The 27700-nt window shown below is 44.3% G+C and overlaps 1 protein-coding gene across 5 annotated transcripts in view; it reads right to left on the bottom strand.

The window, feature by feature from the left end:
* Positions 1 to 27700, bottom strand: part of ABCA1 (ATP binding cassette subfamily A member 1) — a 98006-nt gene that overhangs the window by 33404 nt on the left and 36902 nt on the right. For all 5 annotated transcript variants that reach the window (XM_082075329.1, XM_082075328.1, XM_082075332.1 and 2 more), the window contains 6 exons: positions 20554 to 20675; positions 15450 to 15641; positions 7451 to 7537; positions 2686 to 2926; positions 963 to 1102; positions 147 to 263 (listed from right to left, as the gene is read on the bottom strand). In XM_082075329.1, coding sequence (XP_081931455.1) covers positions 147 to 263; positions 963 to 1102; positions 2686 to 2926; positions 7451 to 7537; positions 15450 to 15641; positions 20554 to 20675 — 899 coding nt within the window. The remainder of the gene's footprint in view (positions 1 to 146; positions 264 to 962; positions 1103 to 2685; positions 2927 to 7450; positions 7538 to 15449; positions 15642 to 20553; positions 20676 to 27700) is intronic.

Below are 27700 nucleotides of genomic sequence, written 5' to 3'. Positions count from 1 at the left end.
ACTGGTACAATCACATGTTTCAAGAAGGTGTCCTATCCATAGTATTTATCTGCCCAGCTCAGTACTGACAGATCATATAAAATAAACATTTCATCACTTATTGCAGAAGATGACAGTGGTGATTCTGGCAAGGACAGCATACTGACCCGAATGAGCTCCATTTCCTGACTACTCTCCATCAACGTCCAAATCTTCGGGCTTATCTCCTCCCACATCCCCCCGAGGTCACGAAACACACCCAGCTCCTGGAATGTCCTGTTCACCTGTTGGTGAAGTGGAGAGGAAGGTTATTTTCAAAAGCTGGCAGAGATCCACTGCAGGCTGAGTGGGTGCATTGACCTGTCAAGTAAAGTACTGAGTGTTGCTTATATGCAAACAGCAGCTCAGCTTCTGTAAAGACCAGAGTAGGGAAAATAAAGTGCACTTGGAAGGAAAACAAAAACAGGGTGTGTGGATGCCTGTGGCTGAGCACTGCTTTTCAAGGCTTGGTGGAGAATGACTTTGCACTGGAGATGAAGGGCACACAGAGGCAGCCACTCCCCACATGCTAGAGGAGTCTTGCTGAGGGAGCCTGGGGAATTAGAGATCACACTAGGTAGACCACAATAGGAAATGATTAAGGATCTGCTGACCAGCCTGCAATGGAGTAGAGGAAGGACACCTAAAGGTTGATCAATGTCTTCCCCACTCCCATATCCCACATCAGAAATGCAAAGCCTATGGATAATGAAAAGGCACCACCAGGAAAGCTTCCAGCCAAGTCTAGAAAAATTGTTCAGCCTGGCCTTCTTCCCTTGAGCCTTCAACAGCAAGTGCATGGGATGCAAGAGACTAGGGAGGCTCTGCTTTGCAGGCAATCCTTTCTAGGCTTCTGTTTGGATCCAACTTAACACAGAGCAACTAAGCTGCACAGCCAGAGGACATAGATCATTCTAAATATCATAGGACACGGCTAGAGTTACCTCAGTCATGACCTTCCTTATGGCTGGTGTGTCTGGAGTGTACAAGATCTTCCCAATCAGCAAGGGTTTCAAGGCCCTCCAGATAATCCTGGAAAGTGGGCTGGATTCCAGGTTCTTCATCAGTTCATTGCAGTAGGGTGCTGAGGAGGAAAGGACAAGGGCAAGGAGTTGAACAGCATGGTAACAACTGCAGAAGGCAAAGGCATATGCCCACTTACATGGGCTTTAAGGACAGTCACAGCTGAAAGGACAGCATTTATTACAGTATCACAGTATGTTTGGGATTGGAAGGGACCTCAAAAGATCATCTAGTCCAATCCCCCTGCTGGAGCAGGAACGCCTAGGTGAGGTCGCACAGGAACATGTCCAGGCGGGTTCTGAATGTCTCCAGAGAAGAAGACTCCACAACCCCCCTGGGCAGCCTGTTCCAGTGCTCTGTCACCCTCACTGAGAAGTTTTTTCTCAAATTTAAGTGGAACCTCTTGTGTTCCAGCTTGATCCCATTACCCCTTGTCCTATCATTGTTTGCCACCGAGAAGAGCCTGGCTCCATCCTCGTGGCACTCACCCTTTATATATTTATAAACATTAATAAGGTCACCCCTCAGTCTCCTCTTCTCCAAACTAAAGAGACCCAGCTCCCTCAGCCTTTCTTCATAAGGGAGGTGCTCCACTCCCTTAATCATCTTTGTTGCCCTACGCTGGACCCTCTCCAGCAGTTCCCTGTCCTTCTAGAACTGAGGAGCCCAGAACTGGACACAATATTCCAGATGGGGTCTCACCAGGGCAGAGTAGAGGGGAAGGAGGACCTCTCTCGATCCACTAACCACCCCCCTTCTAATACACCCCAGGATGCCATTGGCCTTCCTGGCCACAAGGGCACAGTGCTGGCTCATGGTCATCCTGTTGTCCACCAGGACCCCCAGGTCCCTTTCCCCTACACTGCTCTCTAATATGTAATTTCCCAACCTGTACTGGAACCTGGGGTTGTTCCTGCCCAGATGCAGGACTCTACACTTTCCCTTGTTAAATTTCATTAGGTTATTCCCCGCCCAACTCTCCAGCCTGTCCAGGTCCTGCTGGATGGCAGCACAGCCTTCTGGCGTGTCAGCCACTCCTCCCAGCTTAGTGTCATCAGCAAACTTGCTGATAGTACACTCTATTCCCTCGTCTAAATCGTTAATGAATATACTGAATAATATTGGCCCCAGTACTGACCCTTGAGGCACTCCACTAGATACTGGCCTTCAACTAGACTCTGCACCATTGACTATCAGACAACAAAACCCCTCCTCTACTGCAAAGGTCCACAAGAAGTCCCTTTTAGCCCAAGTCTCTGATCTGCCCAAACATGTAACACCCAGGTAGCCTCCAGCATTAAGAGTCACACTGCTAGTTCTGCACCACTCCCACAACCCCACTGCATGGCAAGAGCAAAATCTGTCCAGAAGAGGCCAGATTTTCAAAGGCTGCACATGACTGTTCTCCCTCTCCCCCTGATGAAGATCCACTGCACAGCCTTCTGCGGACTCTAGAAAAGGCCCTTGGGAATCCTTTGCATGTTGATATCCTCACTGGATATGCAGGAGGCAGCACGTGCATGCCTTTTTGAAAGAGCAGTAAGTACGCAGTCCCTCAGGACCATCCGCCTTCAACCACGGAAGTTTGGGAAACACTAGCAATGACAACCATGGGACCTTAGGCCATACTAGAGTTACACTTACTTGTGGAGTTATCATAGAAGTTAGTTACATCGTCTTCCGTGCTGTTGCCTCCAAACAGTGCTTTGTAATTGTTATCCTCATACCAGTTGAGGGATTTAATTTTGAGCCCTCCACCTTCAGGATGGCCGCACACAATGCGTGACACAGCCTGGTAGATCTGCGTAGAGGAATTTGAGGCATTCACGTTGGTCAGGAACATCACCTCTTGCCTCATGTCACTCCAGCTCTTCATGCTCAGCAACTGGAGGAGGAGGTGGGAGAGTGTTAGCAGGGATAGGAACAGGATTAGCGAAAGGAGAAGATCTTGCCACTCTCCTTCAAATCACACATCTGTTTTTAAAGAGATGAGAATCCCATTGAATACAACATCAACAGTAAAGACCAGGGAAAGCACATTTTCCCCTGTCACAATGTAATACAGTGGGAAATCTCTTCTGTGTATGCACAAGAAATGTGCCCTCATCAATACTTTACTCTTAAGTTTTCTCCTCCAGTGCTGTGGGTGGTTCCTGCTCTCTCACATGGAAGCCACTTCTCCTGGTTGCACACTGCCCAAATTGTAGTGGAGCCCCTTCATGCTGGGTGGGGTGAATTGAGTCAGAAGAGGGAGTAAGAACAATTCAAAATGAATGCAGCTCATGGGACACAGTCTGGATGAGCTGCAGGCCCCAAGCAGGGCAACCTGGCATAATACCACCAAGGTCAACAAGCCCTCACTGATTTACACCATGCAACCAGTTTGACCTCCTAGACTGGTACTGCTTGTCTCTGTCCCATCACCTCCCTGACCAGAAAAGTCTTGAGAACAAGCCCAGCTACAGCCTGGAACCTGATCACAGCATGTGCTGTACATGCAGCCAGCCACAGCAAGGAGCCTTCTGCCCAGACCCCAACATGAGGCTTGAGGTGATTACACACAACTGCCTGGGATGATTGGTACCTGCAGACTCATTTGTCTGGCATGAATATCTACCTGAACATCGTGGTTTTCAGCCACGATGTTCAACACTGGTTTTCAGCCTGAGACACTAGAATACTGCAAGTACTCAGAGGCATGGCCAAGCTCACTGTAACAGAAAAAGCAATGCTCTTCCATGAGCACTGGTTTCATGCTACACTTGAGCACTGCTCTCAGACTCCTGTTTGAAGATACGGGAACATCAGCAGAGATATACCCATACAGACTAAGTCTGTTTATCTCAGTAACCTCTGTGACTGGGACAATAAGTGGATGTTAGGAAAAAATAAGTGAAGGGCAAGAATGTAGGATACTTCCAAGTAACTTTCCAGCTTCCATGTATTTTCAGCTCAGGTAACTTCTACTTCCTAATCCTCAATGAATTTCTTCCATGGTAAACTGGAGTTTTGAACATCCACAAGTCTTTACCGTCTGACACATCACTGGGAAGAACCTCCTCTTCCCTTTTCCTTAACTTTGCTATGGTTAGCTGCATTTGGTGCTGTGTTTTTTGCACTGGAAGACACAACAAACATTCAATTTTGATCTCTTTTTTCCTGGGCCACTCAACTCTATAGACCTCTGTCGTATCACCAACTTACCTCTTTTCCAAGCTGACAAGTCCCATCCTACCCCAATATTCCTTGTGTGAAAGTCATTCCACTTCTAAATATCCTAACTGCCCTTCTCTAAACTTTTTCCAGTTCTGCTACCCTCTTCCAGAGAGGAAAGGCCTAAATCTGTATTCCATATTGAAAAGGGAGACAATCCACTGTTTTATATTGTGTCATAGTAACATCTATCTTATAGATGGTTCTCCATCCCTTTTAAAAATCTTTCCTAGCATTTGATCTCATTGATTAACTGCTACTGAAACACCATGTGACATTAACTTGGATGTTCTTGTTGTGATGCCCAGAACAGCAACAGGTACTAATAAGGGCAAGCAGAGCTGCTTAGACACCTATTTGTAATTGCTCGTCAGTTGCATCTCAGAGGCAACTTTAGATGCTGTGGCCTAACTGCCCTGTTTTCAGAGACAATAACAGCCAGTCAAAGACCATCTGCCAGTCTGGCCCACTGTGTATTGGTTTTGTCACCTTTGTTTAAATACAACTCAGATCATCAAAGTCTAGTCTAGGACAGCTGGCAAAGTCAGCCAGCAAAAACACACAAAGTGCTGGTGTGCTGGAACAACTCAATCCAAATTCAATCAAGAAAAGCACACCCAGAGTCTATGGCCTCACACTGGGAGGCAAACCTGACCCTTTGTGTTCATTGGTAGCACTGTGTATGCTTTAGATGTGCCAACATCTGGACAAAAATTCTTGATGTTAGACAACAGCTCCTATGTGTCACATACACAAGGAGCCTCTATTTTTAGCTGCCTGAAAACACATGACACACTGATATGATGGAAGACAGCTGTGAGAACAACTAAAGCCTGGAGATTCAGTACATGTGTCCAGAGTGACGGCTTCAAGTGCACTTTCATTTCCTCACTACTGTCTTTGTCTGCACCCTGGTGCCATTCCATCTGTCTCCAGAGGTCCAGGGTGACTGACCAGACACTGGCATCATGGGACATGAATGAAAAAAAATGCCACACAACAGCTTTTGTTGGTTACATATGCTGATGTGGATTTTTGGATTTTACAATTCTTCACCTAAAAGGCCACAGCTGCATTTTTGCTGCAACAGTTTGAGTGTCCAATTCAAAGGGACCTCTTGGAGAGTTTCTGGTACCTTAGGTAAAATAACAGATTTTTTTTTCCTCAGCAAAAAGTCAACTGCTTTAGCTAAATTATTATAAACTCCCTAACACTAGCAGAGGTACACAAATAGGAAGTGCAGTGAATTCCCATGAATGTATGAGTTGTTAACTATCCTGCAGAGAGACTGCATTAGCAAATACTTTTTTTTTTTTTTTAAACACATGGTTTTAAAACAGTTTGAGTTAGCTTTGTTTCCTCTTTGGCAACAGCAACTTACATTGACATACAGAGCTGCTCTGTTCACAATACCAGAAGCAAGTATTTCATGTGTGAAGGGTTACTGAGCTATTTCTTCTCCCAGACATCAGACTTGGCTCTCTAAGTGTTTCTTAACAGTTGCCCTTGCTCTTGGTGTTAGTAATCTGCCATCCCAGGTTGATTTAAAGAGCCCAGGGACACAGATCAAATCAATCCCCATACTCCGAGACAAATATTTTGTTCAGGCCATTCTCTAATTAAAATTCCTTACTAGAAAGGCTCCTAGACATGGCACAAACAATAGTTCTCTCTACCCCCTCAAGCTGCTGCCCTTCAAAACAAGGGAGCAAGTACCTCCTTTTCACACAGAAATCAGCCTGCCAGACAATAAGAAGTAACTTTCGGTCAAGCCATCTGGAGCAGCTCATGCTGTATGCAGAGGAAAAAGCTGCCTTTGTTTGCACAGCAATAGGGCAGAATGAAAGGTAGTCCTACCCAAAACAGCTGCCAAGCAAAAGGCACATTACCCTGGGACATTTTCAGCCACATCAGCAAACTGAGTATCACATGGTTTCAATTATTTTTATCCCAGACACAAAAAAAAAGGCAAGCTTAAGTGACGTAACAGGAAACAGCTGTAATCAAACTCCGAATGGCAGCGTCCCTGCTAGAAGCAAGAGCTCTGCCACGGTCTTAACTGAAGCTGATCCTGGAATCACCTTAATTTCACTGTAAATGGGACCTGGCAGCAGGCTGTGGGACTCGGGGAGGGATGTGTGCCAGGAATTGTTGGCTAGCATGGTGCAAGCTCCCAGCAGCCGCCCCTCGTGGGAGTGGAGCACACGCTAACCTGGAGTGACCCAGGCTGCTGCTGCCTGCAGAGGTTACTGCCGTTCACAGCACTGAGCTCCCACTCCGATGCAAAGACAGTAGACCAGCAAAGGCGAGAGGAGGCAGCAGCATTGTTTAGTTTAGACGGCTGCAATTTCTGCTTCAGGGAGAGAACATTTTTGCCTAGTACCAGCACTTTAAAGTCAAAGCCAGCCAAAAAGCAAGTGAGATAAGTTTCTGGCTCAAAAAAACACACCCAAAACAAAACAGTTTTGAACTTTTGACTCACACAGAGATTTTTTTCTTAATCTATCATTTCACCTGCAAAAACAAATACTTGCTGTCTCTATGTCACTTTGCCTCTGTAAATCACCGTTGATGTTTTGCCAGAGCCTTTCCTATCCATTGCTCTGATGCCATTGCACTAAGTGCCCCACAAGGACCACAAAACTAGCTCTGCCCCAAAAAGCTAGTTAGACAAAGAGGCAATGGTAGCCTATAGCAACTAACTTAGAATAGAACAGCCACAGCACCTCTTCCACATGCCATACCCTCACTGCACCCAGAGACCCGCAGATACAACCAAGTAGCAATCCTGACATGGTTGGCAACTGAGTGAAAAGACTAGGAGGCAAATCTTCACATTGTTTGCAAGGCACTGCTAGGCAGCAGATGTATCACAAGCCCAGCAGTTGTGCTACTTCTGAGAGGGTAAAACACACAGAAAACATCTTAAGTCCTGCTCCTCCCATGAGGACTCAAACTTCAGCCACACATCTGACAAACTCCTACAGTGTTTGTAACAGCAAGTGTCATGGGGTTGCAAAGTGTGTGCTGCCTCTACTGACACAGGGGGAACAGCTGTAGGATGGGGGGAAATTTGAAAACAAGCCAGGTATTTGACTTTGAATTGCACCACAGAGACTCACACTTCTTGTACTCAATTGCAGGCTAAGACAGCAACCACAGCGATGTGTTCTCCTGACCCAAAGGTGCTCCTTACCTCTTTAACAAGCTTCCCAAGGCTCTCTCTCAAAACTTCCACGGTTTCTGACAGATCCCACAAGGAGGAATTGAAAGAAAGTTGTCTCTGCAAGAAGAGAGAAAAGGAAACTTCAAGTCACTGCAAGGCACAAACAAAGAAATATAACTCTTGTAAATATTCTTGTTAAAAAAGCAGAGTGAGGACTGTTTACACAGTAAAGTGCTTGATGGGGAAGACAGAGCTAGCTTTCTGTGCAACCTTAAAATATCCTGGGGGTCAGTGCCCTACAATGCAACAGGGACATCCCTTTCCTTCCTCACAGGTTAGTTATACAAATGCCATAACAAGAACCATCCCAATGAAATGCTAAATACATGCACATACACTTACAGTACAAAGGATGGCTTGCATTCCAGGTCACAAAACAAGCTCAGCCTACAGGACAGCATGTGGACAGACCTGAAATCCTGCAAGCCAGTGCCAAGAAGGGGATGTAAAGTCTACAAGGGAGGAAAACACCAGTTGGTAGACCCAAGCTTTCAGTGGGACTCCACAGATACCAGCTGAGATACAGAGAACTCCTGCTGTAGTGTACATCCCATGATGCTTTTTTTTATCTAAATCTAGTGCGTATTTTAAAACAACCAGCTTCCATGAAACAGCTGACACTCACTATCACCACAACAGAAAGACTGACAGGTTTCCAGAACTGGAAGGCACAGCTTTCAGGAAACTCTTTGCTCTAGCACAGAGTCACACTGAAGACAATTCTTTGTTTCCGGTTGGTCTACAGGTAACTGGTGGGCCTGGATTTTGGTTTGTGGCATTCTTTTTCCCTTCTGTTGATATACCTGGATTATCTTGCACGGGAAACATTTGGACACAACCCCTCTTTCAAGAGAATGAAGATTAAAATAATTTCCTAAGATTTCACATTATCAGCTACATGTTGCAGCATTTGAAAGCATGCTAAAGTTACAGCATTGTGACACACAGGGGAACAGCCAAGGCCCTTGATTTTGGAACATATTTTCTGGGCTGAGGCTTTTTGTTTTCACATCATTCCCAGGGTAATTTCTAGAAGCAAAGTCTGGAGGCTTTCACTTGGTCTAGTTGATTTGCTAGAGGGTGATAAGACCTGGTCAGTGCCAGCTGGTGTAAATGGGCACTGCTCAACTGATCTGCTGAGGCATTTAAGACTATGTTTTTCTGAGCACACAAGCAGTGCCTGCCCCAAAACCAGTTGCAAATTCAGGGTGAATCTCTCTAACCTCTATGGATTTCTAACAGACACAGTCCTTAAGGTTCAGATAAATCAAAACATTTCATTAGGGCTAAAAATAATGCAATTCAATCTCCCCACAAAGACCTTCAAGACATATTTAAAGAAATGCAGTCAACATATCAAAGGTACACATCTGCACTACAACTTTAGCAACAAGATGGGGTAGAAAGTCCTTGGTTCATGCATAACAGTACATGTGCTTGTTCAGCTCCATATACTTCGAGGTCTAAACAGATTTGCATTGTTCACTGTATTCAGAAGTGATTCATCGACAGGGTGAGTGAGGAACAGTCTTCTGATGATGCTAATTCATTCAGAACAGTGAAGAGTCAAAAGCCAATTACAAATGATTAGTCAAAGGTCTGCATGCTGACACACTTATGAAGGGCCAGCCAAAATTCAGTGCAAAGGACGTAGGGAAAAGATAGTTCTACCTTAAGATACCCTTTGGTGGCTCTGAGCTACCAACTGCTACTCAAAAGGGATCTTATTACAGTGATAAGACAGACCAACACCAACATAAATTCACAGTGTAACCCCCATTCTCAAGTACTGTGTGGGTCTTTCACCTCTGAAGGAACACAAGTACAGAAAAAGGCTAGAAGTATGATTCAAGACAAGAATGGCTTCTGAAGGAATAACAATAGACTATAGTTCTGCCAATGTGACCTATAATGACAAACAGAGGCTATGACAGAGGTCTGTAGAATGAAAAGAAGGAAGGAGAATGGGAACACAGGATGACTGCATACTGCACCCCACCATACAGGAATAGAGGGCTTCCAGGGAAAAGATCAGCTTAAAACAAACCAAAAGAGCTACTGCACACACAACTTTGTCAAAAAAGACAAATTCAGTAGATACTAAGCAGTGCTGAAGGTACTGGAAGTTCACGTGGGTTTGAGAAAGGCTTAAAATAATTCATTAAAGAAAAAAGGCTTAGCAAGTGCTATTAAACTCCAAGATCCCAGCAGCAGCTGAGAAAGGCTGAGTTGCAAGGTACCAAAGAACAGAACACTACACTGAGGAAATGTTACCATGTGTTTGTCCTAGCACTCGGGACACTGAGCTGAACAGAACTTTGGTCTGACCCAGTATGACAGTCTTAAGTGATTCAAGAAGCTTGCAAACCTTACCCTGAAATGTGAGGAGAACCCCACCTATCCTTTCACAGCCCACCACCCTGACCATTCCTCCCTATCAAATTCACAGCACTCCATTTCTCACAAGAACTTGTAATAATGCCACTGATATGGAGAGAGTTTTGCTTTTTTTACCACCACTCTTTACACCCTCAGGCCCAGTCAGGGAGCTTCTCAAGTCATATCTCCAGAGACAACGACGACAAAAAAAAAAACAAAACAAAACAACAACACCAAAAAAGTGGCCAGTCTTCTTTGTACAGATGGGCATGTCATGAATTTCCCTGGAAAATAACTCTTTGCAGTGGCTCATTAAGTTGTTCACTACATTCGTAAGAGTCCTCTAGATTCAGGGCAGCTCCAGTAAGATTGGTCCCACTGCCAAAGTGTCTTTTGTCACTGTCTGCACTACACCTTGTTAGTGGGGTGCAATGACAGATTTTCCAGTGAAATGCTACAAAACATGTCCTGTCCTTCCTAGGCATACTGTGGAAAGACAGAGTTCTAGCAGGTTTTGAACAGAGCTGCCCTGTACAATTAGTGTGTTAGGGGCTGTCAAGTTGTGCCTTCATCTGGACTTGTCTTTTGGAGCAGCCAGCATCATAATACTTTTGAGGTACAGACTGCACTGAGTGGACGCTGTGTGCTTATATGTCCATGCTACAAGACTCAAGATAGAGACAAATACTTGAGATGGCTGAAGTTGACTGTGTAGTCACTTGAATCCTTGAATAAGTCCACCTGTCAGGCCCTGCTAGAAGAGATGGACAACTCTGTTTCTTTAAAGTGCAGAAGAATGCATGTGTTTTGAAGTGTTGAGAGTTCAGAACAAAATTCAGCCACTGTTGGCACCATGCAGGTGTTTCTGCTTAATGTGACCATTCTGCCATGTTTGCTTTGAACTAGTTATTGCAACTTTATACTGATCTTAGCAGAAACTTTACACTGAACTTTGCAGAAAAATCACGGGCTTTAAGCTTCTGCTTTCGTTTCCCGGAGGTCCCAAAGCACAGCTGCTTAAAAGCATGGTATAATTTTGCTTGACTGAAAACACTCTAAAAAGAGCAAGGAAAGTCGTAAGTTCAGTTGCAGCATGTATTTACATTAAGAGACCTTTTCTAAAGCCATTTTTCAACTGGAATGCATTTATTATTCAATGCTTAGTTCATGCTAATCATATGACAAAATACCACCCGTATTACAAAGGGAGAAAAACCAGTCAGATTTTCATGTGCTCACCCACAGTCCTTTAAGGACCACTGTAATACCCACATCATAACATCTTTATGGCTTATTACAGATCCACACCACTGGAAGTGGGTGTGGCAAAGCCCTTTCTAGGCAGTGCTGCTGAGATTAAATTCCACTGGACCAATTTTAATTGTCTTTGTCATTTAACCTTCCCTCCAAATAATTTTCAAACCTGGGGAGCTGTCCCACAGACAGGTATTTTTATGATATAAGACAGTCCCCACTCATCACACCACCAGTCCAGTGGGAAACCTCTGACTTGACTTATTGGCATTGCTTTTGCTAACCAGGGGTACCTGTAACTTTTCCCAAACTGTCTAGTTCTTCCATGAGACAACTGCTGGCCTACCACTGGCAGAAAGCCAAAACAGAAATATGTGCATGCAGTTAGAGGCACTGTTTTGCTGTTGTTCTAAAACCAGCTTCTCCTGCCTTGCAACCTCAGTGACTACACCCAGTGCAAGGCAAAGCTCAAGAAGAAAGGATGCATCCATAAAGGGCTTGTACAATATATACTATGCCCCATAGTACCTATTGTTGGCCAAAAGGCTTCAGACTACAGATGAAGATGTGGGTCCTGCAAAAGAGAATTTCACTTTCTGAAACATTTTTTGCTTCTAGTGGAGTGAGTAGAGTCAAGAAGGAAAACTGACCCTCTGCCTTGGCACCCTGTGATCATTCCCAGATATTCTGCTGATCTGAATAGCCTGCCCCTAATAGGTTCTTACATTAGAAAGAATAAGACAACACAGTTTAACCTCCCTACCATACCTCTGTGTGCTTGGCTCTGTCTTCTCATCCTACAGAGTATGCTAAATTGAAGTCATACAAAGGCTAAGTGTCAGAGCTAGAAATCCCAGTAGAAAATTTTAATTAGAAATCCTTCTTTGTCTTAACTGGACTACTGCACTTTGGGTAATGCTATTCTGGACAGAACTGATGAGCAGGTATGTAAAGAAAAGCATTTATTCTTCGCCTTTCTTCTTTTTTTTTTTTTTTTAAACTCCTTAACAGTGCTGTGACATTTAGAGCTTATGCATTTCACCATGCACACAATTTAATTTCCTTTTTAAAACTGTGCTCTGTCCATATTTTTCTAATAATTACTGTTTTGTTGTGAGCCACCTAGAACATTTATAGTTTCCCTCATGCTGCAAATGCATACATGCTTTAAGCCAGCAGAAGCAGATGTTGATGTCAGGGTCTCAGCCCACACACATACACACCCTGATAACTGGGTTCTCAATCTTGCACCCTCTCCTTCATGTTTCAGCACAACTGTTTGTGTAAGCACACAATCAGGCCAGTCACTTTTAATCCGGATCAATTCTGTGATGTAATTTACTGCATCGTCTTGCAGAGGGAACAACAAGCAGGAATGCACAGGGGCAGGAACAACCAGGTGGATGCTGGCCTGAGTCTTCTGGATTAAAACAGTTCAAAAAAACTATAGTCACTGTACTCCCCAGACAATGGAGTAGCAAAACCTCTCATTTTACTTTTCAAGCCCTTGGTGTTGAATTTACACAGTCTTTGCACACAGTTGCAAGTACTTTTCACCATAATTGTATTGACCCGTCTCTCCAAAAAGCACAGAATGCTGCAGCCAGTGGAGTCCAGTTCCTGTTACGTGAGTCAAAAACCAGCCTCTGAATTGCTGCTGTACCTGCATTTCATTTGGTCCTTACTTTTACTTACTGAAATGCCTGTTGTAAAGTACCTTATGGGAATTAAGCAAAAAAAATTAAAAATAAGTCTCCGAGCAAACTTTTGGCATTGGTTTATAGGTTCTGCAATAGATACAGTGCATGCTGTCTTTAGTGCGCATGTTCAAGATTTGACCCACAGTGCCTTTAATGATAAGCTATGTCAAAAGCCTTCTTTGTTCATGAACAGAAAGTTCCCTCTTTGTTCCAAGATGTTACTGCAGGTCAAGGCCCTTCTTTAGCCTTTAAAGACACTAAGTTTCAAATGTGTTGGTCTTGATCCTAGAGTTAATTTATTTATTTTGCCTGGCTGCATTGAAACCAGTCGGTTTTTATTTCGCTCACTGGCACATTATACCAGCTTTACTACAGGGTAGCCAGTGTCATTTTTTTGAGGAAAACTGTAGACCTTTACAAGACAGTGTACAATACAGAGCAGGTTTAGAACTGCTGGCTTCTGGACTTGCAATTTTTTTTCTTTTGAAGCTAAGACTAGGAGCCAGCTTCTCAGAAGTCCCCCAAAATTACACATTATGTCCGAACCTACTTTGGTGGTGCCAAGCAGGACAGAGTAACTTAGGACTGCTTTCTTTCATCAACAATATAGATGTAACAACACAGCTGACAGAAGTAGGTATTGAGTGGAAGTTGCAGGGACTCCCATAAATGAAAAAAGCAAGACTGAGTCTCCAAAGGGCTGAGAAAAACCAATACTGAGCTGTGCTCTGGCTATTTTCATCCCCTTGAGTCCTCAAAATTCTAGCATCTCTGAATGATTTAAAGTAAATGCATGCATAGAAATCTAACTGAACACAAGAAACTTCTTATAGCCATTCCTTTTCAAAGAGGTCATCTTTGTTACAAGGACAATTTTAGTGCTGTTACCTCAACTCTTCACACTTAGAGTTATCTAGCTCTTCCAGCACGAAAGAAAAAAAAAAGCAGATGGAGGACACATGGAAAACAGAAGATGAACCATGGAGGGAAGTAACTGACCACTATGTACTGCACAGAAAAGTAATATGATTCCAGTGCTTGATAATGACCTTCTTTGACTGGGGACAAAGCCAAGCAAGCGGTACATGACTTTCTGTCCTGAAAGGCTCATCAATTCTAGAAACTCACACAGTTAAAGTGTTTATTTCTTCCACAGCAGACAATAGAGTGTTTGTTTCAGTGGGTAACAGAGTAGGTTCTGTGGTCTCTTCTCTGTACTGTTATTCCCAGCACTAACTTCCTCAAATTTTCGTATTTTACCAGATATTGGGGACCAGTAAAAAAGCATCACTGGGGTTTCCTAGGCAAACAGCTAAGTTTGCTCTAGTTTCCAATCACTTCCTAAATACTGTATTTTCCTAAAGTTCAATGAATTCTTGCTCCAAAACCAATTCAGTTGGTCATTCTTTGAAACAGGGCTTTAAAATTTGACCGATCTTTGCTCTAAGGTTGTGGCCTGCCACTGGCTGGAAACTTCAGCACTCAGCGGCCCCATGGTAAAGGCAGAGGGTGATGGTTTTAACACTCAGCACAGGTTTATCTAACATAGAATCATAGAATTGTTTAGGTTCAGAAAGACCCATAAGATCATTTAATCCAATCATTAACCTAACATTGCCAAATCCACCACTATACCATGTCCTGAAGTGCCACATCTACATATGTTATTCATTACCTTCAGGGACAGTGACTCAACCACTTCCCTGGGCAGCCTGTTCCAATGCCTGACAATCCCTTCCGTGAAGAATTTTTTCCTAACATCCAATCTAAACCTCCCCTGGTGCAACTTGAGTCCATTTCCTCTAGTCCTATCGCTTGCTACTCAGGAGAAGAGACCAACACCCTCCATGCTACAACCTCCTTTCAGGTAGTTGCAGAGAGCAGTGAAGTCTCTCCTCAGCCTCCTTTTCTCCAGGCTAAATAGCCCCAGCTCCTTCACCTGCTCCTCATCAGACTTCTGCTCCAGACCCCTCACCAGATTTGTGGTCCTTCTCTGAACTTGCTCCAGCAGCTCCATGTCTTTCTTCTAGCAAGGGGCCCAAAACTAACACAGGATTTGAGGTGCTGCCTCACCAGTGCAGAGTACAGAGGGATGACCACTTCCTTTGTCCTGCTGGCCATACTATTTCTGATACAAGCCAGGATGTTGTTGGCCTTCTTGGCCACCTGGGTATACTGCCTGCTCATATTCATAGGATTAAATGCACACTTCTAAGTTCCTGAGCAAAATCAACACCTCGTTTCCCTACTGCACTCCCTGTTTCTCATAACCCTTAGGGCCCAGACTCTAAGATAAGAAGTAAATTGTATTCTGGGATCATTCCAGCCAAGACACAACATCTGACCAAACCACAGGGGCAACCAAGAGCCTGTTTGTTACAACTCAGCATAAATATTTTCCTCTTGACAAACTGCACTGCAGACCACACACATTTATACTCTGCAAGTACCACACTGCAACAGGAAGAGTGACAGGAAAAAGCAATGTTGTTCGTGCTCCACTGATAAAGACCGTCTTTCTTCCTGCCAGCAAGCAGTTCACTCCGGAAATGCAGGGATAAGTTCTTAGACTGAAAGCCCAAGAAAACGTCACTGTGTCAACACTAGCTTCTCACCGGTGGGACCAGTGGACTCACCTGGAGGGGCTTCAAAGGATTCAGGTTAGCATGGAAGGCTTGTTCCACTGCATGGAGCTTTTCCTTTGGCAAAGTGCAAATGAAGGCTTCAGAGTCCACAGCGACTGTCTGATTCTGGATTGTGAGAAATTCAGACAGTTTTGAGCTATTGCAGAGATCTCGCAGTCGCATTCGGTAACCAGACACAACAACCTGGAAAAGTGGAGAAAGCATGTAAGTCTTCATGTAAAATTCATCGCACAAGACTGGCTATCACCTAGACAACACTAACCATTCATAACATTTCCAGACAGAGGTAAGAAGGCATTCTTCTCTACAGGTTGCACAGTCCTGACCCATGCACAACTCAATTCCAAGAAAAACATGTTTCCCTGCTGAGTACATGGGGCAAAAAGCCCTGGAGGAGGCAGGTCCCTCTCCACTTCCCCACAAACACGCACATAGCAGCAGTGATCCTGTCCTCTACAGCAGCCATTTCTTCCAAGCAAGGGCACACACATTGCCTAATCTTTGGTCTTCTGGGAACTGAGCCACAGAGACAAAACAAGGTTTGTGACCAGACACAAGTCTTGCAAATGTATGTGAAGGGCAAAAGACCTATGTCCCAAACTCCTTAGATATAACTGTCAGCCACATTTTCTGTTCTGGATCAGCATCACCTTCTCCCTTAGCTCTGAAGTATCTCTTTATTAACTGCTGAGAGAAACATTTTGCAGTGTTTTTGGGCAGACAATGTATCAGTGAAAAAAATTTTCTCACTGGCTGCAACAAACAAGGAGATCCTAGAGTCTTCTTTCACAGGCATATTTTACTTTAGGTGGTGGTTTGCTTGTCAATGTTTCCTAATCCACAAATAATGGCCTTATTAAAGAAATGCATAAAATCCATCTAAATTACCACCCGATGGCCTAGTTTTTCATAATACGGTTAGTTATAGGATTTAGGTTTGCTGAACAACAAACAGGTACATGTCATATAGGTGCACACTTCATAAAGGTGTTAAACACAAGGAAAATCCAGAATCTTCCAACCAAAAGAACTTTCTGTTTGTCTTGGGCCTAGACAGGAACAACGCACAGGTAACAACAGCTTCACACGTCATTTATTTTTTTCTGTTATTTTGTAATACCCAGTGTGCATTGCTCAACTTCCAGTAACAACTAAAGAGGATTGTTCTACACCCCAGAAGAGCTAACAGTTCCCGAATCATGCTGGTATGTCTGAAAGTTCTCATCTTTCAAAACCAAAAGGGCATCAAAAATCTCAGGGGAAAGTGCACTCTGTTCAGAAAACAAGTAGATAGAACTGGCAGGACAGGAGAGAGATTTATAATGTAACACTTGTGCAAACCTTTAACTTTAGTCTACATCCCTTATGCCAAAAATAGGATGGTTCCATGCTGTACACTCAGCTGAATAAATCAGATAGCTCTTGCATCAAAAAGGCAGGCCTTTTGAAATAGTTTGGGTGGTGGGATTTTCCAAGTGCCAGGCTCATGTCTGAAAGCAGACACAGGTGACAGTTTTGTGCTCACAGGTCCCATTATTCTCTTCTGGGACTTGCCTGCTGTATGAAACATGGAAATGTGATCCAGGCAGCATACACCCTGGCCATTACTATTTACTCATACTGCCACTCAACAAATCACACTGCAGCCCTGACCCAGGACCTCAGCTCTTCATAGGGGTGGGATCTACTCTTGCCGTACAAGCCACTTGACAGCTGTTTGGCCACACCTGGACAGCAACAGCACACTAAACAGCACACTCCCAAACCCTGCACGCCTCTGGGCACAACTGCCACTATAAGAGAAACACAAGATTGAGACAATCTGCACCAGGAGGCAACATGTCCATCAAGAGAAGGCTTTGGCCATTTGTAGGTACTGGGGCTGTATTCAGTGTGCTGGATACACAACTCTGCTCAGCATGTTGGAGTACTGTCACCACAGTAACATCAACGAACAGTTCCCCGCCCTTGGTGATTTCAGTTCCTTGCTTGCAAATTTTAACTTCTGGGCTTGTTGAACAACCACAGGACACTAACAGACGGCAGAAGAAGGCTGTATGTGCTGTGAGCAGTTTGCATACTCTGAACAGGCCCTTCTATGTGACCTTGTGAATGAAGCTGTGACCTACTCATACAGTCAGAGACCACACAGCTATTGACTATTAACACTGCAGCCACTATGCAGCTCAGTATCAAGGTCAGATCTCCACCCCAAATCTCCAGCAAATTCAAAGAGGTTCATTTTGTGAGTCAGATAAAGTCATCCTGCAGGAAGAGAGACCTCTGCCTCTCAGTTACTATCTGTATCAGAAAAGTGCTCAAAGATTTGGTGGGCCACTGCCCTCCTCTGCAGCTTACTGCCATGTTGCTTAGCTCTTCTGCTATCCCAAAAAGCACAAACCACTGTTAAGAGTAAACAACATCACTCCCAGTGTCCTGGCAGAATCAGCACAAGAATTCCACAAACAAGAATAAAACTTAAAGCATTCAAGCAAGAACTATCCAACTGATAACCCCTCCAGTGCCCTTCAGATACATTATGCAGATAAAAGCTAAGCTCTTCTTCCATTAGCTTTTCCATAGACAACCTATATAACATAGCACTCACACAATTTAAGGCCAGAACTAGCTTTTTCACCTCTTTGAAAATCTTTCTACCCTTCCATCAGCTTAGAAGGATTGATTTTGTTGCTGCTGAAGACTTCCGGTTATCCTCGCAGAACCATCTGTAGCACAATTCTGTTTCAAACTAGCATGAATTTCAGGCAAATTAGTTTCAAGTAAAGCAAAACCTATAGCCTAAAATGGTTAAGAATTTTTTCCACCTTACTTCTTTTAATAGAACGTATCCTTAACTTGTAAGACTAAGAGAACAAAGAACCAACCACCGTAGGAGAATCAAAGAATCGACTGGTTTGGAAAAGACCTCGGAGTACATCAAGTCCAATCCTTGATCCAACTTCAGTCCATTTACTAGATCATGGCACTAAGTGCCATGTCCAATCTCCGTTTAAAAACCTCCAGGGACGGTGAGTCCACCACCTCCCTGGGCAGGCCATTCCAATGCCTGATCACTCTCTCCATAAAGAATTTCTTTCTAATATCCAGCCTAAATTTCCCCTGGCTGAGTTTAAGCCCCTGCCCCCTTGTCCTATTGCTAACTGCCTGGGAGAAGAGACCAATCCCCACCTGGCTGTAACTTCCCTTCAGGTAGTTCTAGAGAGTGATGGGGTCACCTCTAAGCCTCCTCTTCTCCAGACTAAACAACCCCAGCTCCCTCAGCCTCTCCCCATAGGTCTTGTGCTCAAGTCCCTTCACCAGTCTTCTTGCTCTTCTCTGGACCCGCTCCAGCACTTCATTATCTTTCCCAAACTGAGGGGCCCAGAACTGAACACAATAGTCCAGGTGTAGCCTCACCAATGTAGAGTACAGGGGAAGGGTGACCTCTCTTGTCCTGCTGACCATGCTACCTGGGCACACTGATGGCTCATGTTGAGCTTCCTGTCAATTAGTAACCCCAGGTCCCTTTCTCTCTGACTGCTCTCCAGCCACTCTGCGCCCAGCCTGTAGCGCTGCAGGGGCTTGTTGTGGCCAAAGTGCAGGACCCGGCACTTGGTCTTGTTGAACTTCATCCCATTGGAATCAGCCCATTTCTCCAGTCTATCCAGATCCCTTTGCAGAGCCCTCCTGCCTTCCAGCAGGTCGACACTCCCTCCCAGCTTGGTGTCATCAGCAAATTTGCTGATGATGGTCTCAATCCCCTCATCTAAATCATCAGTAAAGATGTTAAACAGGACTGGACCCAACACTGACCCCTGGGGGACACCACTAGTGACTGGCTGCCAGCTAGATGCAGCCCCATTCACCAGCACTCTCTGGGCCCAGCCCTCCAGCCAGTTCTTAACTCAGCAGTGAGTGCACTTGTCCAACCCATGGACTACCAGCTTTTGCAGGAGTATATTATGGGAGACAGTGTCACAGGCTTTGCTGAAGAAGATCAGGTTCAAAACCATCTAAGAAATCTGAAGGTGCACAAGTCCATGGGACCTGATGAGATGCACCCATGGGTTCTGCAGGAACTGGTGGAAGAAGTTGCTAAGCCGCTATCCATCATATTTGATAAGTTGCAGCAGTTTGGTAAAGTTCCCAACAACTGGAAAAGGGGAAACATAATCCCAATTTTTAAAATAGGGAAGAAGGAAGAGCCAGGGAACCACAAGGCCAGTCAGTCTCATTTCTGTGCCAAGCAAGATCATGGAGCATATCCTCCTGGAAATTATGCTAAGGCACATGGAAAATAAGGAGGTCATTTGTGACAGCCAATATGGCTTTACTAAGGGCAAATTGTATCTGACAAGTTTGGTGGCCTTCTACAATGGGGTTACAGTGTTGGTGGGTAAGGGAAGAGCAACTGAAGTAATCTACATGAACTTGTGCAAAAACATGTTCTGAGCTTGACTATGGAAGACAGCAATCCTAAAACAGGGGCTCCAGCCCACTGTTACCACCGCCTATGTTTATGGAAACAATCATGAGAGCACTCAGGAGTTTCACCTGAGATCAGGACTCTGTGGTACTATGTAATATACAAGTCCACTGTCTTGAGGAGTTGGCCACAAACCAAAAAGTATGCCTCCTTCTGTTGCACAGGGATATAAGGCAGAGCAACAGACAAATTCTGCTCCAGTCCATGCTGAGTGATCAACCAACCAACTATTTTCTTCTGCTAATCAAAGTAAAACAGTTCAAGAAACACTAGCAATTTAGCTAATGTTTTGTGTGTGAACAAGAAAAAAACAAGCAAACAAAAAATGCCCCATACCAACAGGAAAGAAATTCAGTGTAGCCTGAAGGGTACTAGGCTATTTTCTTATGCAGATCAAAACATTTGCATGTGGGTCTCAGCTTCTTTTTACAGCTTACAACCAAATGAAACATTAAATTGAGGGCAAGAGGAAAGAAAGAAGCAGGGATTAAGTTTTCTTCCATGTTTATATAACACCTAGCACAGAAAGGTCCTGCACTGTGGATATTGGCAGTATGATTAAACCAACAATAGACAAGCATTATGTTAGTGGTTGAAAGTGCTCTTTACCTGCTGGAGGTTGACCTCTGCAGCCAGTAGCTCCTCTACGGCAGATGATGGCATGGACACATTATGATGGAGGAAGTCTGAGAACTTCTCATTGTCAACCAGGAAATCCCGAAGTTTCAAGTCTAGAAAGTGACAAAACAAGCAATATTCTGGTCAGGGCTAAGCCAAAGGGAAACTCATGTGAGAGTTCTGAACAGGAAAAACAAAGCTGACAAAGGAGAGGGAATCACACAAACCATAACACAAAGGGAAAAGAGGAGCTGCTGGCAAAGTGCTCTGAGACTTGGCAACTTTCATAGACATCAATCTGTGATGTCTTGATCTCAAGAATAAAGAACTTTTTAAAAACAACTCCCATTAACATCATTACTTCAGCTCAATTTGCACATACACAGAAGCAGCAAGGCAAACCCAGCTGCTCCCCTGATCTGGGCTGGAACCTACTCCAGCATCAGCCTTGCGCAAAGATTCAGCTTCACTTAATCCCTGTGATGTTACTGAACACAGGACAGAGCTGGTGCATAGAACACTGGAGGACTTACTAGCCTGTATTTAGTGAAGTTCGTAGTAAATGTGTTCTACCATAAATTTTAAAACATGACATATGCAGACACACAGATGTAATACAGAATCGCATGCAGATCTATCACAGGAAGCGATTTTAACACTCTGCAAAATTTCTGCAAATGCTTTTTAACTCAGTTTTCTTTCCCAAAAGCTTCACCTTCTGAAGCCATTGGTGTTTAAGCTTTTGGCTTTAAAACAAAATTATATCTCTGTCACAACAGAGGAGAACCATCTGGAAATAATAATCTTATGCACACCATTAAACTTCACAAACTTGGAGCTTAAGCAACTGACCCCCACTTTATTTTTTCTTTTGTTAAGACAGGAAACAAATCTGCCTTTACTATGCTTAAATAAGCAGTGATGAGGAAACCAGCTATGCCAGGAGGAGCTGAGAGAGCAGGTCTCATGGGATTTACCGGAGTGAAGATTTCCAGGCTAAGCCAAATCAACCAGCTAGGTGTCACACTGCTTTTTCTACTGCAGGAAGAGAGGATGCTGCAGCCAATGGCAAGCAGAGGAAACGAACAAGCTCTAAAACGAAAGTAATACAAGGGAGCCCCAAGAGTTTGTACCTTCCCCCTCCTACTGGGAACAGCTGTAACAAAACTTTTTATTCCCCTCTTCCACATTTTTTACTTAACTCAGCAGGTGACACCATGGGGAAAAAGCATGCTGGGCACTCAGGGTGCCAGGGGCAGTAGTGGGGAGGCTGGTGGTGCCAGTGCCACTTCTGCTTGCCATGGCTTCACTGGGTAGCGCAGCGGAAGGCGAGGAAGCCACGCGCTCTGCTCCTGCCGCACCAAGCGCAGAGGTTACTGACGGTCATTGCTCCCTCAGCTACATATCCAGTTACAAATTCCCTGCTGCCTTTTTGTTCCACACACACACACACACAAAAAAAAGTACATCACCCGCCTTTGCTGAGACAACACAGAGGTTACTTTGGGATGAAGGTTTCTCCCTTGCCTTCCTCTCTCTCTCTCTCCCTAGCACGACCACTCAGCAATATACTGGTTTTGATCACATGGTGCAAATGACCCACTGCACCCCATCACCAAAACCAACCAGCCCAGAAAAAGGCTGCAAAAAGAGCTGGCTCCTGCAATAATATTAAAGAGTTCTTTTCTTTCCAATAGAGGCATCCTGGCTTCACCACAACTGAAGGAAAAATTCCCCCCACCCTGATTCCTTGGTTACTTCCTAAATGGGCTGAAGTCCCTAAACACTTCTGCAGTTTGTTTATTTTTTTATGAGATCATCAACAGTTTGGAAACTCAGATGGACAAGGGTAGCTGGCTGAAGGCACAATGGCATGCAGAGATTAGATGTTTGCAAGCTTTTTCATTTAATCTGTCCCCACTTAAAATATTTTTCAACCTCCTCTTAAAGGGCCACACACCTTTTAAGAAAAAGTAACCAAGCAAAAATTCTACTTTTCTGTTTCCTCAGTCTTGTTTTGCCTTTGGGTTTCCTTAGGCTTTTTTGTTTATGGGTTTGGTTTGGGGTTTTTTGGTCATATAGAAGCAGGATTTTCTTGGTTGAGGACATATTTGATAGGTAATCACAGGAAAGGAACCTGAACTACATTGGGAATACTGCTGGCCTGACCATAATCATGATGGGGAGTAACAAAGAGCCTGACATCTTCCACAGCTGTAATTAACCAGTCCAGCATTAACAAGGCATTTCTCCCTGGCCTTTTCATCACACTGAGCATTTGCAGGCTTGCTCAGCGCTAGAATTTGCTGAAAATCAAAACTGCCTTCTGAGGCAACTCCTACAAACGTCTGAAGGAGTTTTCATCATCATTTGGAGGAAAACACAAAGGGAACAGAATGTAAAGTTACCAAAACTGCTTGCAGGACAATGCTTGGCTTCCAGCCAGGAAGTCATGAGCCTGTGCTCACTGCTCATAACCCTTGTCTGACTAAGACCACACATGGAAGCTCTGTGAGACCAAGGGACTGAATCCCAACACCATGGTCCTGCTGCAGTGCCCTAAGCAAACAGCCAGCCTTTCTTACCATGCATTTTCTCCCCCCACCCCATCTGGTCCTACTTGTAACACTTTTAGCTCCGTGTCTTATGCAATCTCCCTCAATCATGGAGGCATGCATAATGACTTGCACATGAAACCACAGAAAAGCACTGAACACTGCAATCAGTCCAAATTCCTGCTATGGATACTTCAAAAAGACAAGAGTTAGAGGTCTCCTCCTGAAAATAGCCATTTTTCTCCAAGACTGACTGCCTACTAGGGCCTAAGGAAATACAAGAGCATCAGTCAAAAGAGCGCCTGCAAAAATAGAAAACAAAAGAAACAGGCGAGTCTTTTGAAGGTTAATACCAAGCTTACCTAATAATGCAAACATTTCAAGTAGAAGAAAACATTTTACAACCAGAGGCATACTACTGCAATATTTTCTTGCCATAAAAGCTCAGACACGCTATCAAGTTACTCAAAAAAACGTGAGGCAAAATGTCAGCTCAAACAAGATTTAACTCATGCATTTTCTCTCACACTTGAGACAGGCCAAGAGCATAGATAGAGTCAGCTATTGCAAGCAGGTTGGCACAGAGCAACGCAGCTGCAGTGTCCAGACAACACTGAGAGAAGTCTCTCTACATACTTCGCTGATGTGGGTGCACAGCCTCTTCTTCCTTCTTTCCACCTTCAAGAGAAAACCAGGGGAGCCATAGTCCCACCAGCTCCCCTCACCACCACAGGCTACTGCCTTCTGAATGAAACCTCAGGTCCCAGCAACAAAGACAAGCCCCAGGCACAAATGTGGAGATGAGCCTAAGGTCACACTGAGCAACCACAGTCAACGACAGCCAGATCTGATGTGAACCATTTCACTGACTCAGTGGTAGGATGAACACCTGCAGAAGAAATTCTGAGGTAGCTTGTCCTCACCATAGACTACTTCTACAGTTTCAGTCCTGACCCTGAGGGAGCAACAGCAGAACAGCAGAGAACAAACACAGACTTCACTTAGAAACCATGCAAATAGCCCCCAATGATAGCAGGCCCAGTGGGGCTGAAGTGCTTTTGTTCTGCCTGGCTCCAGCTCAGGCACTGTATGGCAGCAAAGCAGGAGACAGTCCCCAACCACATGAAACAAACAGCAGAAGTCCATTTCCCACCTTGGGCAGGGAGAAAACTCCTCCCTACAGTCTCTTAAGGAAGCCTCCAGCAGAACCAAGAACTCCCAGAGCTGGGGTCTTGTGCCTTAACTGCAAAAACACCCTTCCTCTCTGAAGTCACAGGTCAGGATGCACACAGTGGCATTTCACAGATACGGGCTTCATGAAAGGCAAAGCTGTCCTTCATTTCCACACAGTTAAAACTGAGCTTGGAGGCTGAATTCTGAGCATGATTTTCAGAAACTCATGATTTCCAGATTGCAGAGCATCTCCTACAGGACTGACACACTGTCTTAAATCTTTGTAAAATTTACATTTTTCAGACAGCCCAACCTTTTCCCTCACCTTCATGCCTGAGCACAGAGCTAGGCTGGTTATTCCTTGCTTGAGAATCAAACCATTGTGACAATTGAAAAAACAAAAACAACAATTACTCCAGTAGCTCAAGACATCCACATTAATTAGCAAAGAAAACCAGAACATCCATGCTTTCTACATTATTGATTAAATTGAACAGCAAACAAAAAAATGCTCATTATGAGAAATAGCAAGTCAGTGCTATATGAGGTCCCCATTCCATGCAGGTTAGAACAGAAGCACTGTGTGATGAAGAATGTCCATGGTACAAACATTCCCTACAGCCAGGGGGCTTTTTTAGTGTCTTCATTCTAGAAACACATCCCTAGTTACCTTCATAAGGTCAAAAGGTGGCTCAATGAAGCAAAGAACAAGCAAAACCACAGCCAGGAACCAGTTTTGACTTGCTGGTCTTACTACAAGTATTATCATGACAGGCCCCACAGTAAGCAGTGACTACTTCCAGCAGTACTAGAAAGATCTATGAAAAAATGGGACAAAAAAGCCTCTGAGGACAGGTTACAGAGCAAGACTATTCTCCTCAAAATTCTCTCCCATTCTTTCTTGGTTTGCTTGGAAGCACAGAGGGCTCATACCTTCCTCCAGAAACTTAAGGGTGCAGTGTCTTAAAATTAAACAATAGAGTAGAAAAACAAAACTTCATGGAAATGGTAGCTCCAGTCTTCATATCCTGAACACTGCCTTCTAAAAATAAAAGGCGTGCAAGTGGCATTTCAACATATCTCAATGCGCTGTAGAGTACAAGGCTCACCAGATCTGACTTCAAATTGGGGAGATTCTGCCCAAAAGGTTTGTACCCATAACCTACAGTAAACCAGATTTTCAGCCAGTTTAAAACAAGCTCAGTGAAAACAGTCAGATCTACTGTTTACTTCCCAGCTTCACATGTTCTAAATTCCTACAAGGAACTGGGTGAAGGAAGGGGGAGAAGGGGACTCATGCCATAAGTTACTTCAGAAGCTAAGAGGAAAGCAGGGCAATGTGTCCCATCTACAAACTTAACGACATATTTTCAGGGGATTTCATTCCCTGCTGATGGAACATGCAAGGCAGAAAACAATTGTGTTATTTTGTGTATATCCACTGCATTTGCAGGACTTACTAGCCTTTGGCCAACTGTGTTATTTCTCACAGCCAAACACGAAGGCAACAGAGGAGATGGTGTTAAATTATGACCCTTTCTTTCTCCATCACAGACTGCTCAAAGGGCAACCCAATCACTAACATATCAGCAACATTAAGGCATCATAGCAAGATGAAATAGTGAGACAGGATGGGGCAAGAGAAGCTTTAGCTTCATTTTTCAGAGTCAGCAGATTTCCACAAGTGCCTGAACAAGATGAGAAAGAAGAGTGGTCTCCCAGCACAGCACAGTCAGAGGCACCTGTCTACACCGGTTAACAGTAGGAGAAAAAACAAAGAAGAGTGGAAAGTGAGCAAATAAGACATTTTCTTTTCGCTGCACAGATTTTTTCAGACTCATGGCTCCGAGTTCCCCACTGAGGTAAAACTTCACTTCTGCAGTCTGGGAGGCATGTGTGAGGCTGCTCCATTTAGCTCTCACACGAGGGCCGCACCTCAAACACCTTCACCAGCCTGACTGCAGAGCTGCCTGCAAACGCCGTGCCACAGTGCCCCACATCACCCCAGCACAATGAGCAGACAAGGCCATGGGGGTCCCCAGTTACACAAACGTGCTTCACGCCGGAGCTTGGTCACCACTCATTCTCCCAGCAACAGGAGTTCTTGCAAGACACAACTAAGGTGCTGTGGCTGAGACCAAGAGCTAGACATTCAGCTCCAGCAGCTGAAAGCATTTACTGGTAGCACACGTGATCTCTACAAGGACATCTGCTAGAAAGCTGCCTTAGCTTTCAGCAAACACATGGTGAGAGGACAAGGGCAGGCAAACTAAGTGCTGCTGCAGAATTAACTCCTACATTGGAATTTTGTATTAATTTTTCAATGAAGTATCTGGGAAGCATTCCTCAGGAATGCATGATAGGTGGACTTGAACACTACAACTGATTTTCACACTCACTACCCATTGCTGTGATTTATAGACAAAAGGTGTCTGAAGCTACTCCCCATAAAAGTGAAAATGTGCTTTCAAACAAGTTCAACAGTGAAACTGAGGACTGAACGATCATTGACGATCATTCAGAGGAAACAGCAGTCTCCTGATGCTGTTGATGCTGAAGCCTGTTACAGCATCGTACCCTACTGAGCCAATGACCCCAATCTACAACGTGAAAAACAAACCTTTTAGATGGGCCAGTGCTGGGCTTGTCAAGACGGCAAATTTTCAGCTGCCTTCATTATATTTGTAACTTTGGACAACACATCCAGAAAGAAAAAAAACCATTTTTTTCAAGTTTTTTTTTAAAAGCAATCAGTTTCATTTTTCCTTTTCCTATAAGGCACTCCTCCCCCTGCATCCTTGCAGATACTGGCAGCAGCTAAAACTGTCCTCTGAACAAGCTGGACCAACATACCCTGAGATTTGCTGACAAGAAATCAAGCAGCTTTGCAGGCCTGTTGTGCAGGACTGGCTAGTGTGAAAATACAAGCCTAATTTGCTTGCAGTCAAAATTACATTCCTTCTGCAGCCATGGCTTGACTGTTTTGATGGTAGGCTACAGCTCTCTGCTCTGTGTCCATCAGACGTGTAACAGTGCTGCTTCTGCAGGCCTTAGATAATACCCATGTGAGCACCCACTTAACCAGAGACCATCATTTTCATGTATTTGCCACATTAAATGGTGATGTGAGTAAGAGGAGGCAGCCTGCCACCCATCTCCAGCAGCTAGGATCTTTCCTGGGAGAAACAAAAAATGTTGTGCGACAGGCCCATGCCTCCCCTCTCATCTTGGGATGCAGACATTAGGACCCTCTCTGTTCCTCTACCAGTCAGAATTTTTGCTTAAAAGAGCTTTAAAAATAGCAGCCAGCACAATCCCTCTGGCAGAAAGCACAGCAGACACCATGTACTGGTATATAAACAAGAGACCAACCAGTTCTTGGTCAGCTTTCACTGAGGGTATGTTGGCTT

Source organism: Streptopelia decaocto (genome assembly GCF_964273445.1).
Source record: "Streptopelia decaocto genome assembly, chromosome: Z".
In the NCBI taxonomy this organism is placed as follows: Eukaryota; Metazoa; Chordata; class Aves; order Columbiformes; family Columbidae; genus Streptopelia; species Streptopelia decaocto.
This window is presented reverse-complemented; position numbering and strand designations above follow the sequence as displayed.